This window comes from Phocoena sinus, chromosome 17 (assembly GCF_008692025.1).
Source record: "Phocoena sinus isolate mPhoSin1 chromosome 17, mPhoSin1.pri, whole genome shotgun sequence".
Lineage (NCBI taxonomy): Eukaryota > Metazoa > Chordata > Mammalia > Artiodactyla > Phocoenidae > Phocoena > Phocoena sinus.
In genome coordinates this window covers 34,946,505-34,974,345 of record NC_045779.1, presented here as the reverse complement: position 1 = coordinate 34,974,345, position 27,841 = coordinate 34,946,505, and the positions used below count along the sequence as shown (strand labels likewise).

Below are 27,841 nucleotides of genomic sequence, written 5' to 3'. Positions count from 1 at the left end.
GTGAGCTTACGTCCTAATACTGCACCATCTTTCTGAGGTAGCCCCTGGAAACCTGGAGATCCCATCATGACATGGCTACTGCTATTATTTGGAGAAGCAATCTCACTCAACATGTTTATTAGGGTTCTACTTGTACAAGACATTGATCTAAATTTTAAACCTATTATTACAGTAAATCTCAAGTAATCCATCTTTGATATATGCTATTTGATCTAAATAATCAGATGTTAAAGCATTCTGTTTTTATAAGAATGAAGCAAAATCCAAAGCTAAAAACCCTCATATTCAGAATTTAATTAAGAAAAAAGGAGGTCATACCCTTTTAATAGTTTCAATGGTCATACCCATTCAATAGTTTCTCATTGTACAACTGTTACTGAAGTTCTAAAGAAGGCCCTGTGTAGAAACACCTGTGCCCAGAGAAAAATAGGTTTGTGTTTCACTAGAGAAACAACAAAGTGATAGTATAACCAACAAAATTTAATAAATCTGACAGTACACTACTTTATGGTAGGTATTAAGTACTGATCTGAAATCTATGAATCTTAACTCCCAATATATGACTTTGTGTCAGTCATCGACCACAAATCCAGGAGTATCTCCAGAAAAATGGTAACATTCATACATGCTTGTTACCATGTGTTCAGACTTTGGTCTGAAAACACATTTGGCATAATCTATGCATAGACATTTGTCTAAAATCCAGTTACGTGTACCCTTATAGGAGACAGAAGAGGAGCAGACACACACACAGAGGGGAAGGCCATGTGGTGACAGAGGCAGAGTTTGGTGTGATGCAGCCATAAGCCAAGGAATGTCTGGAGCTACCAGAAGCTAGAAGACAAGGAATGATTCTCCCCTAGAACCTCCAGAGCATGTGTGGCCCTGGTGACAGCTTGATTTTGGACTTCTGGCCTCTGTAAATGAGAGAATAAATTTTTGTGTGTTGTTACCATGTTTATGGTAATTTATTACAGTAACCATAGGCTACAAACACAGTTACCAAGTAAAATGCTTCTCACTGCTGAGACAATTCAAAGAGGGTGTTATGGACTCAACTGTGTTTCCTTAAAATTCATATGTTGAAGCCCAGATCCTCAATACCTCATAATGTGACTCATAATATTTGGAGACAGGGCCTTTAAAGAGATAATTAAGTTAAAATGATGCTTTTAGGGTGGACCCTAATCCAATCTGACTGGTGTCTTTATAAAAAGAAGAGCTTAAGACAGAGAGACACCAGGAATGCACATGCACAGAGGTGCTACCATAAGAAGAGGCAGGAGGGTGGTCATATACAAGCAAAGGAGAGAAGCCTCAGAGCAAACCAGCCGTATTGGCATCTTGATTTTTGACTTCCAGCATTCAGAACTGTGAGAAAATACATTTCTATTTTTTAAGCCACTCAGTCTATACAGTTTGTCATGGCAGCCTTAGCAATACAGCGGACAAAGGGACTCAAAGCTTTTGCCTTTGGAGTTCCCTATATACCCTAGTAAATTCCTTCCTCTTCAAGTTAACAAAGATAAAAGTAACCAAGATAAAACACAAACTGAAACTAAACAGAAAGCTTTTAGTAACAGTGACTAAACAATTAGTACCATTAAGAGAGACAGCCAACTGATTAAGCACCTGTCACAGATAAATAGGCATGGTGGATAGCTGTGGTAAGGATTTCAACTACAGTGCCTAACAAAGGCAGTATTTAGAATACACTTGTCAGAGCTAGAAAGACCTTAGAAATCAACCAGTTGAATGTACTCATTCTACAGATGTAGAAACCAAGACTCCAAAGATTTGTAACTTACCTTATCCTAGGAGACTTGGCTTGTGAGTGACAGAGTCAAGACTGTGACTCAGGTTCTCTGAACCCTAGAGCAACACATTCACCAATGCCTCACACACTATTCTCTTCTTTCAGTCCAGCAAACAATTTTTGCAAACTTCCCCAGTGCTTCCTTTTTCCCTTGGGATATATGGAGGGGCGATGCCACACTTTGAAAGAGAGACTATCATGGAGCATGGAGTCTGATTTTGTTTGTTAGTGGTGGGATTCAATGGCACCTATCTGCTTCTCAGACAAACAAGCTCTACCCACCTGCTGCCTTGTGCCTTTAACACCAGCAGCAGAATCAAGTCAATCCAAGGGAAGCAATAATGCCTTCCAACTTTATTCTAAAAACTTTGAGAACATGAACCATGACTGTTTTTTTCTTAGCATATACACATTTGGTGAAAGTATATTTGTATCTATACAGTGCATTCACCTTAGTTCCTTCTCTCTACCTCGAAGAGAAAGAAATTTTTATATTATCCTTACCACAAACATATGGTGGGAGGGCAGACTGGGATGGAAAGAATAGGAGAGATTGTTTAAAATTCATCACTTTCTAGAAGAGTGGGGGGACTAACATTTCTAGGCACTAGGCTAGCCAACCTATATGCAGTGACTCACTTAATTACTCAATTAACATAAGGTGAGCATAATCACTTCTTCACTCTATCACATTATCTGCTTCAATTACACTGCCTGGTTTCTTTCTTTAACACTATCTGAGATTATCTTGTTCACCAATTTTTCTCCTCCCTTCCTAATTCACATCGCCCCTGCCTCAGCATTTCAATAAAACTCCATGAGAACAGGGATGTTATTTCTCAACTGTATTCTCATCACCTATGAGGTGGTCAATTAACATTTGTTGAGTAAATCCATTATAGTGGTTCTTAAACTCTTGAATCAAGGATGCACACTAACCTTTTCCCATCCACGTGTAGATTATTCTGTTGAATATTTCTGGTTTTGAAGCCTCACATTTAGTTCAACTCTCCCACTTTTCAGTTGAGACTGAGGTCTGCTGCGGGCCCTGGCTTTTGTTTTTTAAGGTAGCTTTCACATCCTTGGAGACTTTAAGCATGAGCCACAATTGCCCAGGCACACCCTCTCCCTGCCCCAATTTGCTTTCAACTTGATTATATTTGTCTATTTTTTTAATGTTTTTTTTTTTTTGGCCGTGCCATGCAGCATTCGGGATCTTATTTCCCTGAGCAGGGATCAAACCCATGCTCCCTACAGTGGAAGCACGGAGTCTCAACAACTGCCCAGCCAGGAAGTTCCCAACTTGATTATATTTGAATTCTACCTAAGCAGATCTAGATTCCTGCTCAGGGACCATTAAAGCCATTTATGATCATTCCAAAATTGATGCTGGCACAAGTTCTCTCTGGTATTCAGAATTTGATGTCTCCTATAAACTTTGCCTACATATCTTTAAACAATTTAGAATGGTTATTGTTAAGATCAACCTCCCCTAATCCCTCTACTTCCCAAAGTGGTACACACTAATAGAAAAACAAGACTAATATTAAGTTTAAAGCTCAAACACAGTCTGTGTTTTCATGAATACAAACACAACCCCAAAAGGAAGAAAAAAATTACAACATTCTATTATTCTTTACATCATTTTATATGCATATTTCTGATCAATAACTGCTTCTTACACTAGAAATTTATCCCAATAAACTACTGCTTTAAGGGATACTTTAAGTCTCCAAACAAAATGTGATCTAGGGGAAGTATGGTATGTTAAACAGCTAGAGACAGCATGGGTGCACAAAACTCACTTGCACCAAACTCACAATCAAGCATGCCAAGGCCCAAGTGGCATCCAGCCATCCTTTGTTTAGAAAACCAAGTTTAATTTGAATTACTTAAGCAACTGGATTTTGTGCTGATGCATTTTTCAGTGAATTGCGGGGGATGGAGAGCTTAACCCAAGATAATCGAATTGCTAAAATATTTGCCTTCTGATTTAGAATTTTAAAGTAACCTTTGTTACAAATTCCCATATAATTGTTTCATATCCAAATTAAACCTGCCACATTTTCTCTCCCCTATATCCCTGATTGATTCAAGCTGCAGATTAACATTCCTTTTCTCTCCCCTTCAATTTATTCTGTCCATTTTTCAGGGTGTATTGAACGTCCTTACAATTCACAATAGAAATATCACAATAACTGCAGAGAAAATGTGGGCTGTCATAAACTACCAAAGCATGTTCTTGATTCAGAAATCCCAGAGGGCCTGTGTCTTCAAAGTAGATTTGTTCACATATAAGCCTCATTTTTACATTTTTAATTGTGATCTCATTCTCTATGGAAGAAAATGTTTCATTGGCTTTGATTTCCTTCTGATGTTTCTAGCCCAGTTTGTTAATATCCTTGGTTCCTGCTTTGTAGCCTTCAGAGCTACCCAAACTAGAAAAGTACTTTGCTTGTACTTCAGGGATGGGAGTGGGAATGAAATTGCTTTCTGGTTCTGAAACTCCTCAATTTTGAAAAAGGAAGTAAAAACTTCCCAAAAAAGGTAGGTGAATGTGTTGCCAAGCTTGCCTTGTGCTCTTGGCTTTAATGTACAGAATTATTTAGAAGAGTTCTCATATAAAGCCATGCCAGTGAAAATAACTTTGCCAAATTTATCATAGGCTGCTACAGGCTGAGACACTGGTGTCACCTCAAAGAAATTCACATTTGCTAATATGAACTCGTAATTTTTGTTTTATTGTGCCTTTTGGGGGGAAACATCCTTTCTAATAAAAAGATACATCATCATTTCTCAGTATAAAAAATCAATTTTTGTATTGACAAGAATAATTAACCTTTTCCCTGTTATCTGTGTGGGACCAACTATCAGTCAAAAATTTAAATTTGATAAAAAATTTTATTTGGTCTTGACCTGCTATCTTCCTGCTCTCTGATTGCCTTCTCCAGAAGCTTTTAGGCTTCAAAAATTCACATAGTGAGACTTTTTCTCTAGATTTTGGCTTTATCAATTAGAGAATTTCCCTTCTAATGAGTATTAAAATAAACTTCAAAATTATTTTTCTTTTTATAAAAATCTCTCAAAAGGGAACCCTAGTGCACTGTTAGTGGGAATGTAGATTGGTGTAGCCACTATGGAAAACAGTATGGTGGTTTCTCAAAAAAACTAAAAATAGAACTACCATATGATCCAGCAAGTCCACTTCTGGGTATTAATCCCCCAAAATGAAAATGCTAATTCAAAAAGATACATATACCCCAATGTTCACAGCAATATTGTTTACAATAGTCAAGATATGGAAGCAACCTAAGCGTTCATCAATAGATGAATGAATAAAGAAGATGTGGTGTGTATATACCATATATATACAATGGAATATTACTCAGTCACACACGCAAAAAAATGAAATTTTGCCATTTGCAACAACATGGATGGATCTGGAGGGTATTATGCTAAGTGAAATAAATCAGACAGAAAAGACAAATACTTTATGATACGACTTATATGTGGGGTCTAAAAAATAAAGCTAAAAAATATAACAAAATAGAAAAAAAATTAATTTGAGAACACAGGAATAAAATGATTTAACTGGTGAGTCAGGGTCCAAAGATAGAAGTGACTCATAATATTATTGCTTCTGCTTGTTTTACAATATATTGCAGAACTGTTTATAATTTATTAAATGGGTTTATAACTGGTTGGGGGGGAAATGAGCTGAATAGATAGAATTATTTTAAATTAAAAATAAAATAAAAAACATAGCATTTCTTTACTTCTGATGACTAACCCTCATTAATAGCAGATATTTTTTATGTTTTACAAATTTTGGAATCATCTTTATTTGTAAGTTGAAAAAAAGATATAATTTTGTTTTATTATTTAGATTTGCTTATCTGATTAACAGTCCTCTAGAGAGGAAAAGGATTAGTATCTATTACTTATATAGCACTTTTTAAAGTGCACTGACATAGAAAACAAACTTATGGTTTCCAAAGGGGAAAGAGAATGGGGGGAAGGGATAAATTAGGAATCTGGGATTAACAGATAAACAGTACTATATATAAAACAGGTAAACAACAAGGATGTGACTGTATAACAGAGGGAACTATATTCAATACCTTGTAATAACCTTAATGGAAAAGAATCTGAAAAAGAATTACACTTGAAACAATGTAAATCAACTATAAGTCAAAAAAAAGGATCTATTGGAAGTCTGTTCTATAATCTGAGAGGGAAGAACTGAGTATGTAACACTAACCTTATCTGATTCAAATTAATCGTTTAAAATATTCCATGGAAGCAAGAACATCTGCCAGCCCTAAGTAACCAAAGAGATAGAGATTTTAGCTAATCAAACTAGAGAATTAGATTCTCTTAGTAGAACGGAATCAGGCATCCACCAGGAAGAAGACACTGTAGAAACCATTGCAGTGGCAGATGGAAGATACCTCAATATGCAGTAACCTAAGAACAGGATAAAGACAAAAGGCTATGTTTTCTCTCAAAGTTGACCATAAGCGCTGCTATTACTGGAATTAATTAATGCACATTTTGATTGGCCAATTTTGAATTGTTTTAGGAAATTTGAGTGTTCCAGCTGAGACTATTGAGAGTGGTGACTGGCACATTGTATAAGAGTCTCAAATAGTCTAGATATTAATTTATGTTCCAAGGAATATCAGTAACATATTCTTTATCTTTCATCAACTTGAGTAGCTTTCATAAAGGATATAACAGTTTTGAAAACTTAGAAGCAGAAAAAATCCAAAAATATGTTAAATCATTCTCCTCTAGGTTCTTTGACCTGACGATCAAGGCCTCTATTTTGTCCTCTGTACTGAGTTCAGCTCTCCTCCTTCACATCCCACCTAAATGATCCATGGGCAAGTTCAGATTTACATTATTATCATCAGATTCTTTTTTAGCCTAACTACACCAAAGCACACCTTCTAAATGTCCCAGTGTGACCTATGCATGATGCAAAATCTATTTCTTAATCTAATGCTCAGATCACAATTTTTGACTTTGCAATATTAGCATTAATTTTGAAACCTTGGCAAGAACCAAAGCATCATTCTTACCTAGGTGCCTAACAGTGCAGGGCTCTGAGACTTTGAAAAGCAAGAGCAACTTTTCTTTGTTTTCCATCTACACAAAGCATACCAACTTCCACCAACTGAGTAATGCAAATTTAGTCAGCCATCTAACAATATTTCTAAATCTGATTACATTTCAGTATGAGAACTTACAAAAGACCCCCAAAAGTCACATTACAGTGTCTGATCTACAAGGCAAAGAAAAAGTAGCTTGCAGCTTAACCTTCCAAGAAAACAAAATTTAAAAAGTCATACACAAAACACTTCAATGTAGAATTTTATACACATTGCCACAAGAGAAACAAGCTGAAAGACCAAATGTTCTCATATCCGGCTGTCCAGCTTCTTTAACACAACTAGTGAAAAAAGGAATGATTATTTGTGTAATGTGAATATGACTGAAGTGGCCAGCTTGTAACCTGCACTCATTTCTTTACACTGCTCATGCACAGACAAGCATGTTGTTCCCAGCCAGGATATCAGGACAGAATCTAGTACTGATTTGGTTCTGTTGGTGCACACCTGGCATCACCAAAAGTTTTAACTCAGCCAGTCACCTGATAACTTACAGCTATTTTGATCTACTTTTGTTTGATTTAGAGCTTGAAATTATATTGTTTCCACTTCCAGTTTTAGTGTTCTTGTTTTAGTTTTATGCTTTCTTATAATGAATGAATCACTAAGCAAGATATTACTCAAATAACAAAAATTTAGAACAAGCTTCCAGCTTTGTGTTGCCAATTACTATCTATATTAACTACTTTACCAACTAATCAGAGAAACACACAAACAGAAAAGTGATACTATTTTTCACATAACAAAATGGCAAATTTTAAAAATAGTAATAATCAGAGTTGACGATGAGAGTAAATATTAATTGGTACAGCTTTTCAGATTGATATTTGGCAAAAATATTTTAATCCAGTGATTCCATAACTAGGAATTGATCTCAATGAAATCATCAGGGATGCAAACTAGAACATAGGAATAAAACAAATCTTCAATGAGCTGTGTATAATGGTGAAATACCACAAACCACCTCAATAACAGGAATTAGATAATTTATTAAACTTCTATATATGGAGCTACTATTCAGCCATTCCTTGATTAAGAGCAAGAATATTAGGAATGGGAATACTCTCATTATAAAACATTAATGTAATTCAGTATAGAACATTACATTGTAGGAGACCAGAATATGCCACTCCAAAATATGCCTCTTTGGTATCAGAATTATTTTTAGCTTATTATTTTGAGAAACAGCAGACACAGGAAACCTCTGAGAACAGTGTAAGTTACCCTTTCATAGAGAAATTTACATTTATATAGAAAATCTCTGTTTGCAAGGGTGTCTTCCTCTTAGTACCAGGAAGAAAAAGATGACTCTAAATCACAAGAGATTCTTACCAATGGAGAAGGCAGTGATTTAAACCTGCATAATAAATCTTACCCACGTTCACTGTATTTTTCATGGTCACCTTCTCATAACTTGCTTCCCTCAACTCTTATTCCTTTGTTTTAACTAAAGATAGTGTTTAAACCCAAATCCTAGCCACTTCTTTTGAGTTACTAATCCCGGAGTTTCTCCCATGTGTATATGAAATATACATGCTAATATACTTGTTTGTTTTTCTCTTGTTAGTCTTTTGTTACAGGAGCCCCAGCTCCTCAAGGATAGAAGGAAAATATACTTTTCCTCCTCTACAATATAAAATTAAATAAAATGAAGTCTGGTTGCTCTCAACTTCATTAACAAGAAATTGATTTTCTTATAAAACTCCAATAGGATGTGACTTCCCGAGCAGTCATAAATTTTAGGTCAGCTTCAAAAAGAGACCAAGAAGAATGGGGAATTATTAGGATAATATGTTCAAACTGGACACATGTTCCTATCTCAGGTTCAAGTGACTTTTAATAACTGATTGTCTGCTATTGGGACTCGACTCCAGTTTTGGTCAAGCCTCTGATTTGATCTATACCAGGGTTCACAATATGCAAAGAATGTGGTAAGGTGTACTGTTGTTACACTGGGCCATAAGCCTGGTAGATGGCTTCCATTAGAAGTTAGCAACATATCTGGTCACAGAAAAATTCAAGCTATTTTTCCAACCATGTTCCCAAATTATACCGTATTTAATTGTTTATTACAAAGAATTGCTCCCCAAATTAGTAGGTTTTACTAATTAGTTTCATACCCTTAATCACATTAAAAATATCCTAAAAGATTTTATTTAAGCCCAAGTTGCTTTAAAATAGAATAATCTCAACATTGTAATTAACCAAATTTTACTATGTGAAACACACACCCAAAATATATGAACAAAGACATACGGAAAAACTCACATAAAAGAATCCAAGTGGTCCAGATATATACGGCATTTTCATTCCCAAGAGATATTTGACTTGTGAAGTCACGACATGGGTGGCAGCCCCAGTTGTCATCGCACTGATCACAGGTTCTGTAAGCAGGAATGTGGCACTACCCAGTTGTAGCACAAACATGGCCACCTAAGAGGACAAAGGAAGATGAAACTTCCCAAGCTTCCTAGAAGGATTAATATCTGACACACTTTCATTTTCAATACACAGACATAGGGAACTGATGTAAAATGTGCTCCTTAAATTTTATATATTCAGTAGCTTGAGTTTTCTTGAGAACATTACTAGTTTCCAAGATTCCCCAGATGTTTTGGGGTACAATTACAAGTGCTTCAGTTAAAGTTAACACAGTTTTTTTCTGAATATTGACTTTTTTTCTCTTTTCCTAATAATATATGTTACAAAAAAGGAAATATGTTCAAATCAGTTAATATATGGGGTTCTGTGGGGAAAAATAAAATTTGCATTATCATATCTATAATTTTTTTTTAATCCAAAGGACATGATTCACTACTTTATACCCAGTAGGCTTAAAACTTCAAAAGCATTGAGGAGGAAAAGCCATTTCTTGAGTTTCTGCCAGGTTCTGAGAAATGGAAACCTACTGTTTTGACTAGATACTCCATCAAGTAGCTGTAAAGGGCAAATATTAATAGGAAAACATCAGGACTTATGTGTATATGGAGAAGAGCAAAAGACAGAAATAGGTTAAAGGAATATGTCTTAAGAAACCCAGGAATCAGTAGGAAAGTCATTCTTCTTAAACTTTTCCTTTCTGCTTCTAGCATCATGCTCAATTGCAAAACTATTTCATGGCCAGACAAAATAATCTCATCTGAGTAGAAGGTGTGCATTGAGCTCTGCTGGACAAAAGATGGCAGCAAAAATCAATTCTCTTTTCTCCACTAACTACTAACATTGCAATGATTAGTGCAGAGAAAGAACTTTTAGGAGATGGCCCACTCTTTGACTGAATGCATCCATGTAAACTCAGTCATAGAGATTTGTTGTTTTGAAAGTAACATTAAATTACATTAATGAGTATCCACACTGGAAAATGAACACAAAGTGGGTCACGCTGATATATCCTCTTAATGTGTTAATTATAATATTTAGGTCAGGTCTTAAAATTCTTGTTGGAAAATAAGATTAACTATTAAAGAAATCAAAGGAAAGAATAGCAATTAGATCTCTTTCTATCAAAAGGTCACAGTGATAAATATGAGAAGTATAAAGTGCTGTCTAAGTACCACCAGAGCATATATTGCAAAATATATCATTTCCATCATATCACAATGTCCCTTGGCCAAAAGCAGTAATACTCTAAACTTGTATTAGGGTGGAGTTTTCTGGGCTCAAATCTGAAAACTTAAGTTCTGATTCTGGCTCTACCACATCCTAGTTTTTGTGACTATAGAAAATCTGTTAAAAATTTCCAAGCCTCATGATCTATAAGTAATTAGAATGATGTCTGCCCTATTGATATTGCAGAATTGTTGTAAAGTGAATGTGAAGTAACATATGAAAGAGCTTTGAAACCTGTAAAATGTGCAACATATGTGATGTACATTGAATGTCATAAGGTGCCATATATATTTACCCAGCATGGAAAACTAGCCACGAGATTTCAAAATGTAGAAAAGGTCACACCATATTTTCCACTTCTGGAGAACATGAACAAATTTATCAGTGCAGAAAGAAATGTATTTGAACTGTTTGCATCTATGTGTCAGTTTGTCAAATAGAAATGTCCCAAGGGAAATACCCAATCAATCAATAGTATAGGTACAGTTGGAACACACTGATTCATAGTCTGTTGATCTTCATCCTGAAAACACAATTAGTTAAGAAAAATACTGAAACAGTTTTTCCCAAGTATCTTTCTACTGGTTAGTTGCAAATTATGACACTAACTCTTAAAGGCCATGAGGATGAAATTAGCATATTATTGGGGTAAGATGAACTCCAGAGAGTTGGATTTTCATTTCAGCTAAATGCAGTATACAAGCAATCCAAATGTTTCAAATTGTGAAACCTGTTTGCATATATGGAATTTTATGCATACATGGAATGTTAGAAAGTTCTTATCTGTATGACAAGAAATCTTATTTTCATTTATTTTGAGAAGCAAACTCCTTTGGGAGGCCTCGTATAGATCATCACCATTTTATTTTCTGGTTTTTATTTGTTTCCTACCCAGCATCTACTTAAAAGAGTTAATGTTTTCTCATGCCTGAGAAACAAACATCACCTAACCTGAAGTGATACACCAACAACTTCCAGCTAACCACCATCTTCTAGTAGCAACTTCTTTATGTCATTTCCACAACCTGAAAGTTACAAATGGAAGGGTATGGGAAAAGTTCAAGATATAAAAAGAGTTCAGCCCTTTCAAATGTTCAAAATATATGTACCTACCTTACAATATAAATCAAAAAGATTTAAAACTTATCCAAAGACTCAAAGTATTTTTGTAATATTCTACTCGTAGTTTTATACTTAAAAAAAAAATCTTCCCAGCAACGAATAAATTCCTAAAATGGAGAATTCTTGACTTTGAAAGTTCAACAAGCCCCTTAAGACCTCATTTCTGATACAAAATATTGTGTATGTAAAGGATGATTGCAAACATGTGAGATTTAGCTAAAGAGAAATTACTTTCTTCTGGATGACAACATTCTCCATAACCCAAAACAATGGCAGACATTTTAAGAAGGAAAAAGAGGAAGAGGAGGAGGAGGAGGAGGGATAGGACAAGGAGGAGAGAGAAGAAGGAGAAATTTAAGAACTCCCCTTTCCCCAGCACCCAAATCTCAACAGTTTATTCACATCAAAATTAGGGATCTAGCATACAGAGGTTGAGGTACACAGGTAGAAGGCAGCAAGTACCTGTGCAACACAGGCTTTGTAAGAGGTGCCCACAGATGGAACTGTTGTTTCCAAGATTTTTCTGGAATTTAAGTATGTAAAATGAGGATCCTTCTAGAATATTTCACTTGGAGGCCTAGTGTTTAAATTTTATGCCAATGTTAAACAATTTTTAAGCTAATGACTTAATAAAGAGCTACATCAACGCCTTTTACTAATAATAGGAATGATGATAATTCTAATCTGGCTAGCTAATTCCCAAAAACTTGCCCATGCAACATTTTATGAGAAAATAAATTTCTTACAATATATTTCAGCTGTTTGTAGTAATGTTGATGTTCTGGGCTAATGCTGAAAACCTCTGACACACATTATCAAGGTTCACTAGCATGATACTATTTGGTAATGCTTTTATAAACACCATATGTTCTATATAAATTGAATGTATGTCAGATTTCAGGCCATTTTTTGCAAGTGGCCTTCAAGTAGTGAAAAAAGAAAAGAGTGCATAGAAAATAGCTATACTACCCAAGTGGATGGAATATTGCATGCATTTCAGGTTTTGTCAGTTTGTCTGCAATCTGGCTCTCACATTATACCAAATCACTTATTTGTTTGTTCAGTGAATATTTATTGAATACCTACTCGGGGCAAGGCACAACAACACTGTTGCAGAATACAGAGATAAAGATATAACTCACACTTTGAAAGAACTTATAAAGTGAGATGAAATGCTGATGTTGGGAGCAGAGAATGTTAACCAGGAGCATAAAGAACTGTAATGCAGGTGTTAATAGGGAGGTAAGGTCTAAGAAGCTGTTTGAGTGGGAGCTAAAACCCTAAAAGCCCTTTGTTCTCTACTGAGTATAGTATGCAGGTTAGGGGGAGAGAGCTAAATTGTTCGTGATAATAGGAAAACAACTGAGTACTGTATAGGGATATGGCAGAAAAAACCTCTGTGTGACAAGAGAACATGAGAAAAAAATGTCAGGTGGATACCTATGAGGTTATGTGCTGTGGAATTCAGAATATAAAGCCCTTCTCCATACTATTCAGTAATAAAAAGGAATGGCTTATCAAGCCATGCAAAGACATGGATGAATCTTAAATGAATATTGTAAGCAAATGAAGACAGTCTGGAAAGGCCACATACTGCATGATTCCATTTATATGACATTCTAGAAAAGGCAAAACTATATAGACAGTAAGCAGATCAGTAGTTGCCAGGGGCTTAGGTGTTGGAAAGTATGTAAAAGGTGAAACATAGGGAACTTTTTAGGATGGTGAAATTATTCTGTATGATGCTATAATAGTGTATATATGACATTAAGCATTTGTCAAAACCCATGAACCTTAATGTGTGCAAATATTTAGAAAATCATTTGGAGGTCAGGAGACCCCAGGATGGAATGCAGAATGTGACAAAGAATCTAACCGATGACCAATGCTTCATTTACTCTCTATATATGTTTTGCCTTTTCTAGAGTGTCATTTAAATGGACTCATACAATGTACAGATTTTTAAGACTTGCTAAATGTATGAACAAACCTCACTGAAAGGAATGCAGAAAATGTGCTCATGTGAATAGCTCTGGAAATTGGTAAAGAATGTAAAACCAAAGGCAAAAAAGAAACACTGTACTTGAGTTGATAAAGTTATTTCCTATGGGAGTAGAGGTTAACAATTCTGAAACCACTATAAATATACACTGGAATTGAAAAATTAAGTAAATGGATGATAGACAGTGAGAGCCAGGTTTCTCACTATTGCATAAGTTATAGACAAGCAAGGGGAGAAGGCTAGAACCATCAGTATGGGAGGGATAAGAGTTGCATACATCAGTAGGAAACCATGTTTAGTTTAACACAGATATAGATGGATACATTTAGAAATATATAGGTATGTTTACATACTTTTGTTGATATACACACATATATGTCCTTGCTGTGTCAGCTGAAATGGCTTAGAAGCCAACAACACCCCTGTGGCACACCTCACACCCAGATCTTAATCTCTAATACCATTGTCCAATGAAAGAGACCAGATCTCCTTAGAAAAATGGCTGATTCTAGGACTAGGGTAGGAAATATACACTATGAGCCTGGATCATCTTGTAGTGCCAGAAAGTGAAAAAGAACTCCAAAATTAAATAACAAACAAATAAGTGGGAGTACATTAAGGAGGGACATAGAAGCCAACTGAAAAAAAGCTCCCAATGTTCAAAGCTGGAACAATCTGAAGAACAACATAAAGTAGTACTGAATTATAACCCAAAGGATAAAATAAATATGCTTGAATCCATACTGATATAAATGATTGACTAAATTTTAAAATGGGAGAGTTGGAAAACTACTGTTCAGAAGAATTCCAGTAATTTATGTAGATAATCCCCACTTTTTATCTTAACTCTCTTTTAATGTAACTCTCACATGTTAAGAGTAGGCTGTGCATATTGACTTTTTTCCAAAAAATGCAGTATGGAAAAGTGAAAAATAGAGTAACTTAGAGAAACCTAACAAACTAGCGCTAGTTCAACCAGGTGATCCAGGTTAACATTAAGAGTGATAAGTTATATTGATAGTCTATACTGTTAGTAAGATGTGATGAGAATATCACTCTGTCTCTCTCATTTTCCTCCCCCAAACCCACAACCCCAGTTTAATCATAAGAAAAACATCAGACAAATCCCAATTGAGGGACATTCTAGAGAATACTGACCAGTAGTCCTCACAACTGTCAAGATCATCAAACACAAGAAAAGCCTCAGACATTTTCACAGTTAAGAAGAGCCTACCAGGAGACAAGACAACCAAATGTAATGTGATATACCAGATGGGATCCTAGAACAAAAAATAACATTAGGTAAAATTTAAGGAAATCTGATTACCGTATATCGACTTTACTTAACAGCAATGTATCAATCTGATTCATTAGTTGTGACTAATGCACCATGCTAATGTAGATATTAATAATAGGGGAAACTGTGGGTGGGTGGGGTATGTGGCAACTGTGTGTACTAGCCTTGCAACTTTACTGAAAATCAAAAATTACTCTAAATCAAGGTTTTTTAAAAAAAAAAAGAAAGAAAAGAAAAGAAAACCTCCTCTACCTCTCTCACAGAAACTTCAGGTAAGTCTACATTTCTCCAACATGCATGTGTTGTTTAATATGAATTCCTGAGTTCTGCAATACATGGGGACAGGGGAAAAGAGGAACTCCAGAAGCTCCAGGCAGCTGGGTTTAGAGGCATGATATGTGTAAATAACCACACCAAGATAAGTCTGTACACGTATAAAAGGGAGGAATAGAAAATGTGCCACTAGTTTTCAGAAGGAGAATGAAATAGTGCTGGATAGGAATAAAAGTGTATCTTGACACTTAAGGAATACAAGAAGAAAGAAGTTATTAGAAAGCATTTCAGAAAGAGGGAAGAATATGAGTATAAAGCAGGACAGCATGGGATATGCTCAGAAGACACGGAGTTGTTAGTTTAGAAGAACAACTAGCCAAAAGGGAGTAATAAAAAATAAAGCAAGACATTTTGAAGTCCAAGTATGGAGCACCTTAAAAGTAGTGAAAAGAGAGTTTTCCAGGTGTGAGGGACATCACTCTTCCATACATTTATTAAACACTTAATTTTGCAAACAAGTGTGGCTCAAAACACTGGCTCAAAAATCAGAGCTGTGCTTTGGTAGGATCAATCTGATGATAAAATGTGAAACAACTAGCTGGTTTCAAAGGTTAGTATGAGAAGAGTAGCAAGAGGAAAAAGGACAAAAGCAGCTAAACTGGACATAGCAGGAATGGAGAACAGATATGAGACAAATATTGGATTATCCAGTAGGCAGACTTATCATATGCTTAGGAAACAAACACAAATTATGTTTTATTTGATTTTTTATTGTGGAATATATCAGAAAGTCACAGGGCTTAAGAATTATTTTATTTGGAATTACATGTTTGAAGGCAGCCTCATAATCTTTTCAGTTCTCAGACTTTTCTAGAAAATAAAAAGCCTCTAAAGCAAGAGGCAGTGAGAATCAGAACTGCTAGGGATGGACAACAATTTGACTCTTCTGCCTTCCATTCTGCCTTAGCTAAAGAAAATGATAAAGATTTAAAATGGGGTGATTGAAGCATGATATTATTAGCCTTGGTGTGTGCATGTGTCTTCTTGTGGGGGATGGAGGGAGAAAATGATAAATTAGAAAAGGTAAAAATAAAATCTCAATTTAATTTTGGTTATTTGACATAGTGATACTACTAGCATTAAATTGATCTTATTCTTATACAAGTTATTCAACTCATGTTTATTCTGTACCAGCTGTTAGAATTATAGAGCTCGACAGTCTCTGTTATATAGAAACTAACTTGAATGTCTCCAGAGAGACATTCAAGATGGCAGAAAAGTAAGACGTGGAAATAACCTTCCTTCACACAAATACATCAGAAATACATGTACATGTGGAACACTCCTACAGAACACATATTGATGCTGGCAGAAGACCTCAGACTTCCCAAAAGGCAAGAAACTCCCCACATACCTGGGTAGGGCAAAAGAAAAAAGAAAAAAAACAGAGACAAAAGAATAGGGATGGGACCTGTACCACTGGTAGAGAGCTGTGAAGGAGGAAAAGTTTCCACAGACTATGAAGCCCATACACTGGCAGAGAAGGGGGATGGCAGGGGAAAAGCTTCGGAGCCACATATGAGAGAGCACAGCAACAGGGGTGCAGAGAGCAAAGGGAGAGATTCCTGCACAGAGGATCAGTGCCAACCAGCACTCACCAGCCTGAGAACATTGTCTGCTCACCTGCCAGCCAGGACGGGTGGGGGCTGGGAGCTGAGGCTCAGGATTTGGACGTCAGATCCCAGGGAGAGGACTGGGATTGGCTGCGTGAACACAGCCAGAAGGGGATTAGTGCACCACAGCTAGCCAGGACGTAGTCCGGGAAAAAGTCTGGACATACCTAAGAGGCAAGAGACCATTGTTTCGGGGAGCACGAAGAGAGGGGATTCAGAGCATCGCCTAAAGAAGCTCCAGAGAGAGGTGCAAGTGGCGGTTATCAGCGCAGACACCAGAGACGGGCACGAAACGCTAAGGCTGCTTCTGCAGCCACCAAGAAGCCTATGTGAAAGCACAGGTCACTATCCACACCTCCTCTCCCAGGAGGCTGTGGAGCCCGCTACTGCCAGCGTCCCGTGATCCAGGGACAACTTCCCTGGGAGAACACAGAGCACCTCAGGCTGTTGCAACATCATGCCTGTCTCTGTCCCCACGGGCTTGCCCCACATTCTGTACCCCTCCCTCCCCACCGCTTAAGTGAGCCAGAGCCCCCTAATCAGCAGCTCCTTTAACCCCGTCCTGTTTGAGTGAAGAACAGATGCCCTCAGGTGACCTACATGCAGAAGCAGGGCCAAATCCAAAGTTGAACCCCAGGAGCTGTGTGAACAAAGAAGAGAAAGGGAAATCTCTCCCAGCAGCCTCAGGAGCAGCAGATTAAATCTCCACAATCAATTTGATGTCCCTGCATCTGTGGAATAACTGAATAGACAACGAATCATGCCAATATTGGGGTGGTGGACTTTGGGGGCAAAGATATATGTATTTTTTTCATTTTTCTCTTTTTGTGAATGTGTATGTATATGTTTCTTTGTGTGATTTTGTCTGTATAGCTTTGCTTTTACCATTTGTCCTAGGGTTCTGTCTGTCCCTTTTTTTAGTATAGTTTTTAGCACTTGTTATCATTGCTGGACTTGCTTTTTGGTTTGATTTCTCTCTTCTTTCTTTCTTTTTCTTTTTTTATTATGTTATGATTTTTTTATTTTTAATAATTATTTTTTATTTAAATAACTTTATTTTTTCTTTCTTTCTTTCTTTTTTTCTCCCTTTTATTCTGAGCCGTGTGGCTGAGAGGGTCTCAGTGCTCCGGCCAGGTGTCAGGCCTGTGCCTCTGAGGTGGGAGAGCTGAGTTCAGGACACTGGTCCACCAGAGACCTCCTGGCTCCACGTAATATCAAATGGTGAAAGCTCTCTGAGAGATCTCCATCTCAAGGCTAAGACCCAGCTCCACTGAACAACTAGCAAGCTACAGTGTTGGACACCCTATGCCAAACAACTAGCAAGACAGGAACACAACACCACCCATTAGCAGAGAAGCTGCTTAAAATCATAACAAGGTCAGAGACAGCCCAAAACATACCACCAGACACAGTCCTGCCCACCAGAAAGAAAAGAGCCAGCCTCATCCACCAGAACACAGGCACCAGTCCCCTCCACCAGGAAGCCTACACAACCCACTGAACCAGCATTAGCTACTGGGGCAGACACCAAAAACAATGGGAACTATGAACCTGGAAAAGGAAACCCCAAATACAGTAAGTTAAGCAAAACGAGAAGACAGAGAAACACACAGCAGATGAAGGAAGGTAAAAACACAACAGACCAAACAAATGAAGAGGAAGTAGGCAGTCTACCAGAAAAGGAATTCAGAGTAATGATAGTAAACATGGTCCAAAATCTTGGAAATAGAATGGAGAAAATACAAGAAATGTTTAACAAGGACCTAGAAGAACTAAAGAGCAAACAAACAATGATGAACAACACAATAAATGAAATTAAAAATTCTCTAGAAGGAATCAATAGCAGAATAAGTGAGGCAGAAGGACGGATAAGTGACCTGGAAGATAAAATAGTGGAAATAATTACCTCAGGGCAGAATAAAGAAAAAAGAATGATAAGAATTGAGGACACTCTCAGAGACCTCTGGGACAACATTCAATGCACCAACATTCGAATTATAGGGGTCCAGAAGAAGAAGAGAAAAAGAAAGGCACTGAGAAAATATTTAAAGACATTATAGTTGAAAAATTCCCTAATATGGGAAAGGAAATAGTCAATCAAGTGCGAGAGGTGCAGAGAGTCCCATACAGGATAAATCCAAGGAGAAACACGTCAAGACACATATTAATCAAACTATCAAAAATTAAATACAAAGACTATATATTAAAAGCAGCAAGGGAAAAACAACAAAAAACACACAAGGGAATCCCCATAAGGTTAACAGCTGATCTTTCAGCAGAAACTCTGCAAGCCAGAAGGGAGTGGCAGGACATATTTAAAGTGATGAAAGGGAAAAGACTACAACCAACATTATTCTAAACAGCAAGGATCTCATTCAGATTTGACAGAGAAATTAAAACATTTACAGATGAGCAAAAGCTAAGAGAATTCAGCACCACAAAACCAGCTTTATAGTAAATGCTAAAGAAACTTCTCTAGGCAGGAAACACAAGAGAAGGAAAAGGCCTACAATAGCAATCACAAAAAAATTAATAAAATGGTAATAGGAACATACATATCGATAACTACCTTAAATGTAAATGGATGAAATGCTCCAACCAAAAGTCATAGACTGGCCGAATGGATACAAATACAAGACTCATATATATGCTGTCTACAAAAAACCCACTTCAGACCTAGGGACACATACATCCTGAAAGTGAGGGGATGAAAAAAGATATTCTATGCAGACAGTAAACAAAAGAAAACTAGAGTAGCAATTCTCATAACAGACAAAATAGACTTTAAAATAAAGGCTGTTACAAGAGACAAAGAAGGACACTACATAATGATCAAGGGATCAATCCATGAAGAAGATATAACAATTGTAAATATTTATGCACCCAAAATAGGAGCACCTCAATACATAAGGCAAATGGTAAGAGACATAAAAGGGGAAATCAACAGTAACAAAATCATAGTATAAGGAATTTTAACACCCCACTTTCACCCATGGACAGATCATCCGAAATGAAAATAAATAAGGAAACACAGTTTTAAATGATACATTAAACAAGATGGACTTAATTGATAATTATAGGACATTCCATCCAAAAACAACAGAATACACTTTCTTCTCAAGTGCTCATGGAAGATTCTCCAGGATAGATCATATCGTGGGTCACAAATCAAGCCTTGGTAAATTTAAGATAATCAAAATCGTATCAATTACCTTTTCTGATGACAACGCTATGAGATTACGTATGAATTATAGGAAAAAAATCTGTAAATAATACAAATGTATGGAGGCTAAACAATACACTACTTAATAACCAAGAGATCACTGAAGAAATCAAAGAGGAAATAAAAAAATATTTAGAAACAAATGACAATAAAAACACAATGACCCAAAACCTATGGGATGTAGCAAAAGCAGTTCTAAGAGGGAAGTTTATAGCAATACAATCCTACCTCAAGAAACAAGAAACATCTTAAACAAAAATCCTAATGTTACACGTAAAGTAATTAGAGAAAGAAGAACAAGAAACCTCCAAAGTTAGCAGAAGGAAAGAAATAATAAAGATCAGATCAGAAATAAATGAAAAAGAAGTGAAGGAAACAATAGCAAAGATCAACAAAGCTAAAAGCTGGTTCTTTGAGAAGATAAACAAAATTGATAAACCATTAGCCAGAATCATAAAAAAAAAAAAAAACAAAAAAAAACGGGAGAAGGCTCAGATCAATAGAATTAGAAATGAAAAAGGAGAAGTAACAACTGACACTGCAGAAATAAAAAAAAATCATGAGAGATTACTACAAGCAACTCTATGCCAATAAAATGGACAATCTGGAAGAAATGGACAAATTCTTAGAAATGCACAACCTTCTGACATTGAACCAGGAAGAAATACAAAGTATAAACATACCAATCACAAGTACTTAAACTGAGATTGTGATTAAAAAAAATTCCAACAAAAGCCCAGGACCAGACGGCTTCTCAGGAGAAATCATCAAATGTTTAGAGAAGAGTTAACGCCTATCCTTCTGAAAATCTTCCAAAATATAGCAGAGTGTGGGAAACTCCTAAATTCATACTATGAGGCCAACATCACCCTGATACCAAAACCAGACAAAGATGTCACAAAGAAAGAGAACTACAGGCTGATATCACTGATGAACATAGATGTAAAACTCCTCAACAAAAGTACCAGCAAACAACACATTAAAAGGATCATACATCACAATCAAGTGGGGTTTATCCCAGAAATGCAGGGATTCTTCAATATATACAAATCAATCAATGTGATATACCACTATAAAAAATTGAAAGATAAAACAATATGATCATCTCAATAGATGCAGAAAAAGCTTTCAACAAAATTCAACACCCATTTATGATAAATACCTTTCAGAAAGTAGGCATAGAGGGAACCTACATCAACATAATAAAGGCCATATATGACAAGCCCACAGCCAACATCTTTCTCAATGGTGAAAAACTGAAACCATTCCCTCTAAGATAAGGAACAAGACAAGGGTTCCCCTGTCACCACTATTATTCAACATAGTTTTGGAAGTTTTAGCCACAGAAATCAGAGAAGAAAAAGGAATAAAAGGAATCCAAATTGGAAAAGAAGAAGTAAAGCTGTCACTGTTTGCAGGTAAAATTATACTCTACATACAGAATCTTAAAGGCTCTACCAGAAAACTACTAGAGCTAATCAATGAATTTGGTAAAGTAGCAGGTTACAAAATTAATGCACAGGAATCTCTTGCTTTCTTATACACTAATGATGAAAAATCTGAAAGAGAAATTAAGGAAACACTACCATTTACCACTGTAAAGAAAAGAATAAAATACCTAGGAATAAACCTATCTAAGGAGACAAAAGACCTGTAGGCAGACAACTCTAAGACACTGATGAAAAAATTTAAAGATGATACAAACAGATGGAGAGATATACCATGTTCTTGGATTGGAAGGATCAACATTGTGAAAATGACTATACTACCCAAAGCCATCTACAGATTCAATTCCATCCCTATCAAACTACCACTGGCATTTTTCACAGAACTAGAACAAAAACTTTCCAAATTTGTATGCAAACACAAGAAAACCCAAATAGCCAAAGCAATCAAGGTAAAGAAAAATGGAGCTGAAGGAATCAGGCTCCTGGACTTCAGACTATACTACAAAGCTACAGTAATGAAGACAGTATGGTATTGGCAGAAAAACAGAAATATAGATCAATGGAGGAGAATAGAAAGGCCAGAGATAAGCCCACACACATATGGTCACCTTATTTTTGACAAAGATGGCAAGAATATACAATGGAGAAAAGACAGCCTCTTCAATAAGTGATGCTGGGAAAACTGGACAGCTACATGTAAAAGAATGAAATTAGTACACTCTCTAATGCCATACACAAAAATAAACTCAAAATGGATTAAAGGCCTTAATGTAAGGCCAGACACTATAAAACTCTTAAAGGGAAACCTAGGCAGAACTCTCTATGACATAAATCACAGCAAGATCCTTTTTGACCCACCTCCTAGAGAAATGGAAATAAAAACACAAATAAACAAATGGGACCTAATGAAAACTTAAAAGCTTTTGCATCGCAAAGGAAACCATAAATAGGATGAAAAGGCAACCCTTAGAATAGGAGAAAATATTTGCAAATGAAGCAACTAACAAAGGATTAATCTCTAAAATTTACAAGCAGTTCATGCAGCTCAATATCAAAAATCTAACAATCCAAGCCAAAAATGGGCAGAAACCCTAAATAAACATTTTTCCAGAGAAGATTTACAGATTGCCAATAAACACATGAAATAATGCTCAACATCACTAATCATTAGAGGAATGCAAATCAAAACTACAATGAGGTATCACCTCACACCAGTCAGAATGGCCATCATCAAAAAATCTACAAACAATAAATGCTGGAGAGGGTGTGGAGAAAAGGGAACCATCTTCCACTGTTGGTGGGAATGTAAATTGATACAGCCACTATGGAGAACAGTATGGAAGTGCCTTAAAAAAACTAAAAAATAGAACTACCATATGACTCAGCATTCCCACTACTTGGCATATACCCTGAGAAAGCCATAATTCAAAAGGTGTCATGTACCACAATGTTCATTGTAGCTCTATTTACGATAGCCAGGACATGGAAGCAACCTAAGTGTCCATCAACAGATGAATGGAAAAAGAAGATGTGGCACATTTTTACAAAGAAATATTACTCAGCTGTAAAAAGAAATGAAATTGAGTTATTTGTAGTGAGGTGGATGGACCTAGAGTCTGTCATACAGAATGAAGTAAGTCAAAAAGAGAAAAACAAACACAGTACGCTAACACTTTATATAGAATTAAAAAAGGTTATGAAGAACCTATGGGCAGTACAGGAATAAAGATGCTGATGTAGAGAATGGACTTGAGGACATGGGGAGGGGGAAGGGTAACCTGGGATGAAGTCAGAGAGTGGTGTGGACTTATATATACTATCAATTGTAAAATAGATAGGTAACAGGATGCAGCTGCTTAGCACAGGGAGATCAGCACAGTGCTATTCAACCACCGAGAGGGGAGGGTGGGAGGGAGATTCAAGAGGGAGGACATATGGTGATATATGTATATGTATAGCTGATTCACTTTGTCATGAAGCAGAAACTAACACACCATTGTAAAGCAATTATTCTCCAATAAAGATGTTTAAAAAAAGAATTGGTATTTTTAGCTATTGATTCTTAAAAAAAAAAAAAGGAACTAACAGTCCATAAAGGAAGGTAAATACATGGAAAACATTTTCTTGTAGTTTGAGAAGTCCTATAATGTAAGTTATGAGCAATGTCTCATAGAGGAAGTAAGGATAATCAGTTAAAACCATATTCAGAGATATCAGTGAAGGTTTGTCTGAGATGATTATATTTAAGCTGAGCCCTGAACGACATACAAGTGTTGTCATGTAAATGGTGCTAGAAAGGACCTTGAAGGTCTCAAGAATGGCAGGTACACAGTTGTACAGCCAAGTCTATTGCCCTACCAGACAAGTCATGCCTAGCACACAGGCTGCTGCTACTCTTAAGGAGAGAACTAGCACAATGCCTGGCTGGAGCAGGTGCTGGATTGAATTTCCTTGCTTCCTTTCTCAGTATTAGTTTAAAAAGCTGTGTAGCATAGCACTTAAGTGACTGTATACTTGAGTCCAACTCCTACCCACCAATTCCTAACTATGAGATTCTAAATAAGTCGCTTAACTTTCAATATGTTCATCAGTATATTGGGAAGTATAATATTATTTATTTCATAAAATGCTGATGGAGATCAAATATATGAATACATGCAGTAAGCTTAGAACAGAGTTTGGCACATAGTAGGATAATAAATATTATTACTGTTTTTAATATGTGGAATTTTCAATCTATAATTTTAAGGATGTTATAATCCTAAGTTTATTAAGTGAATTTCTTCTTAGATTTGCCAGGTACAAACATAGCTGGAAAGATTTAGAGTAAACAGAATAATGGCTTCTTCTCTGTAATAGTTGTGAAATAGTAAAACGTCATCAAAAGGGACTTTAGATTGTCTTCCCCAGCATTACAAAAGAATAAATTCAATTTTTCTGGAAGGAGTAAGAATGATGTGTTGAATAAGCAGGTTAAATGAGTTAACATCTTAAATCCTTTGTATACTCATGATCTTATTATTTAGAAAATGCAAAAAAATATTTAGTACAAAATCAAAAGTAAATGGAAAATCTCTTATTTGGTCTGCAGCTGTTTTTTTATCATTTGTGAAGATGTAAGACTATGTGTTTCCAGAATGTACCAGTATGATAATAAAAGGCTCTGTCAGTAAACACCCCCACCTATGCCACCCCATGCTTGTGCAACTGTTGAACAAAGGAGCCGTATATCCCCACATCTCCCAGGGCAGAAATCTTGTCCTGTGGTTGCTTCAGAAAAGTAAAGTTTGGGGAAATTTCCAAAGGTAAATGGATGGGGGACAATCCCAGACTCCTCTAAGTTCTTGGAAAAAGGAATCGGCAAAGTGCCCATTATGGAGAATAATAAGAGCTACAGGGAAAAGAGAACAATGGTTTTTAAAGTGCCATAATTTTTTTTTTTTTCCTGTTCGTGGACCTCTCACTGTTGTGGCCTCTCCCGTTGCAGAGCACAGGCCCCGGACACGCAGGCTCAGTGGCCATGACTCACAGGCCTAGCCACTCCATGGCATGTGGGATCTTCTTGGACCAGGGCACGAACCCGTGTCCTCTGCATCGGCAGGCAGACTCTCAACCACTACGCCACCAGGGAAGCCCAAAGTGCCATAGTTTTTAATGAGGGTTTGTTTCCCCAACAAAAATGCTTATTGATACTGTCATTTTAAATGGTTTTACCTTGTCTCAAAATTAACACCTCATTGCTATAAGCAAGTAATCAATTCCTCTCTTGGCTGCTACCGTTTTTTGGCTAGAAAATGTTTCCTTGTGTTGAAAAGTAAGAATAATAGTACAAACTTACATCAGTAACAGCGTTTCTTTTTAAAATGAGACATTTAAAGTATCTTATAAATAGATGACATAAATGGAAATTAAAATATTCCCAGAGCAGTCAGTTCAGTCACAATCAGATAGTGCATGAGTTCTACTCACAGAGGTCCCTACTGTGTTACAAAACCATTACAATAAAACTAGAAAATCAACAACAATAAAGTTATGCAGAGGGAAAGAAACCAGACAAAAATAATACAATGGATACATTTTTATAAATCTCTAGAAAATATAAATTAATCGATAGTGCTTAGTGGTTGATGAGAAGGGGGTTTCCTAAAGGAATGAGAAGAAGGTCAAGTGTCAGGGGAATAATTTAAGGGAGTGACAGATATTTTCATTATATTGATTGTTGTGATGGTTTCATGGGTATGTCCATATGTCAAACCTCCAAATATGTGGAATTTATACTTAGATAAAGATGTTTTTAAAGAGCCCATAATGTAATCTACAACATAGAATCATATCACATTACATCACTGTGGTGTAAAAGTACACTTTATACTAGCAACATAAAAGAAATAGTAAGGGAGAAGAGAAATAGGAATGATTTATTTTATATGAATGACAATGAATGAGAGGCATTTGAATGCATTATGATGCACATTTGTACAGTTTACCTAAAAGGTGATCAAACCACTACAAGGCAACGTCTGTTTACTTTGATAAAGGCAACCTACAGTAATGAATGCACTATTTTTTAATGCAAGAAAGATCAAGTAGACAAAAATAATAATAATATTAAAGATGTAACAACATAATCAGTAAGGTAGAACTTATAGCTAGACATTAAGAGACACATTTTCCCCCAAGTGCTCATGAAACATTCACAAAAATTTATTATATATTAGGTTATAAGGAAAAAGTTAGTAAATTAGAAAATGTAGATCTATTACAAATAATAATCTCTGACCACAATGCAACAACAGTAGAAATTATAGACAAAATTGAAAAAAAAAAGCCTCATTCTTTTGGAAATTTAAAACCATTTTCCTAAATAATCGTTGGGTGAAAGGAGAAATATGAACTGAAATAACAAAATTTCTAAAAAATATCAATATTGAAACACAATCATAATGTATAGAAAATATTTCAAGAGATGAGCATAGGAAAATTCATAGTCCTAAATAATTTTATAAATAAAAAATTTTTAAGTTATAATAAATAAATTGAATTCCTAGCTCAAAAACTAGAAAAATAATAAACTAAAAAATAGCAAAAGGAAGGAAATAATAAAGATAAAAGCAGAGATACCAATAGAAATAAAAAGATCTACTATTTCAAAATCCTGTTATTTAAAAAAATAAAGAATTAACCAAATAGACAAACCACCAGCTAATTTGTTCATGAAAAAAGGATAAAATAAGAAATGACAAAGGGGAAAAATGATTAAAATAAGAGATTATTTAAAAATCGTAAGAAATTAAAGACCTACATACAAATGAATTTGAAAAGCTGCACGAAAAGGATAATTTTCTACAGAAAATTTCTAGCAAAATTTCAATTGCCAAATTTGACAAATTAGAGATAGAATGCTTAAACTGATCAATTTTTGTAGAAGAAATAGAGTACATTATCAAAGTCACCCCAAAGAGCACCAGGGATCAAATGATTTCAATGGGAGATTCTTTAAAGGAGGATTCTACAAAACCTTCAAAGACTAGATGTTCCAAAAGTGTGATATATTGCTTAAGAGCACTGGAAAAGAATGTTAAGAAGAAAGAAAAGCATTGATAACTAGATCTGATAGAGATAGTACAAAAACGAAAACGATACACCAATACCACTGAAGAAGAATTATACAAAAGTACTAAATAATTTAATAAACAGAATCCAAACACAATAAAAATAAAATAGAGGTGTGGCCAAGATAGTGGAGTAGGAAAACCCTGAACTCACCTCCTCCTATGGGCACACTAATATTACAACTATTTACAGAGAAACTATCTATGAGAACAACCTGAAGAGTAGCAGAAATGATGTTCCACAAACAGAGATATAAAAAGGAAACCACAATGAGATGGGTAGAAGGGACAGAGATGCAGTACAGTCAAGAACCACACCCTAGGTAGGCAACTCACGAATGGGAGGACAATCACAACTGCATGGGTTCTCCCCAAGAAGTGATGGGTCCTAGTCATACATCAGGTTCCCAAGCCTGGGGGTTCTACACCAAGAAAATGAGCTCCCATAATATCTGGCTTTAAAGACCAGGAGGACTCGCATACAGGAGATCCCAGAGAGTTGTAGGAGCAGAAACTCTCTTCTTGAAGAGTGTTTGTGACGTCTCAGTTGTTCCAAGTCCCAGCATGAAGGCAGTGATTTAAAATGAACCTG

General features: G+C 36.0%; 1 protein-coding gene across 1 annotated transcript in view; it reads right to left on the bottom strand.

Moving 5' to 3' along the window:
* Nucleotides 1–27,841, bottom strand: part of SLC26A7 (solute carrier family 26 member 7) — a 194,917-nt gene that overhangs the window by 95,180 nt on the left and 71,896 nt on the right. Inside the window, exon 4 of the mRNA XM_032610680.1 lies at nucleotides 9,259–9,423. Coding sequence (XP_032466571.1) covers nucleotides 9,259–9,423 — 165 coding nt within the window. The remainder of the gene's footprint in view (nucleotides 1–9,258; nucleotides 9,424–27,841) is intronic.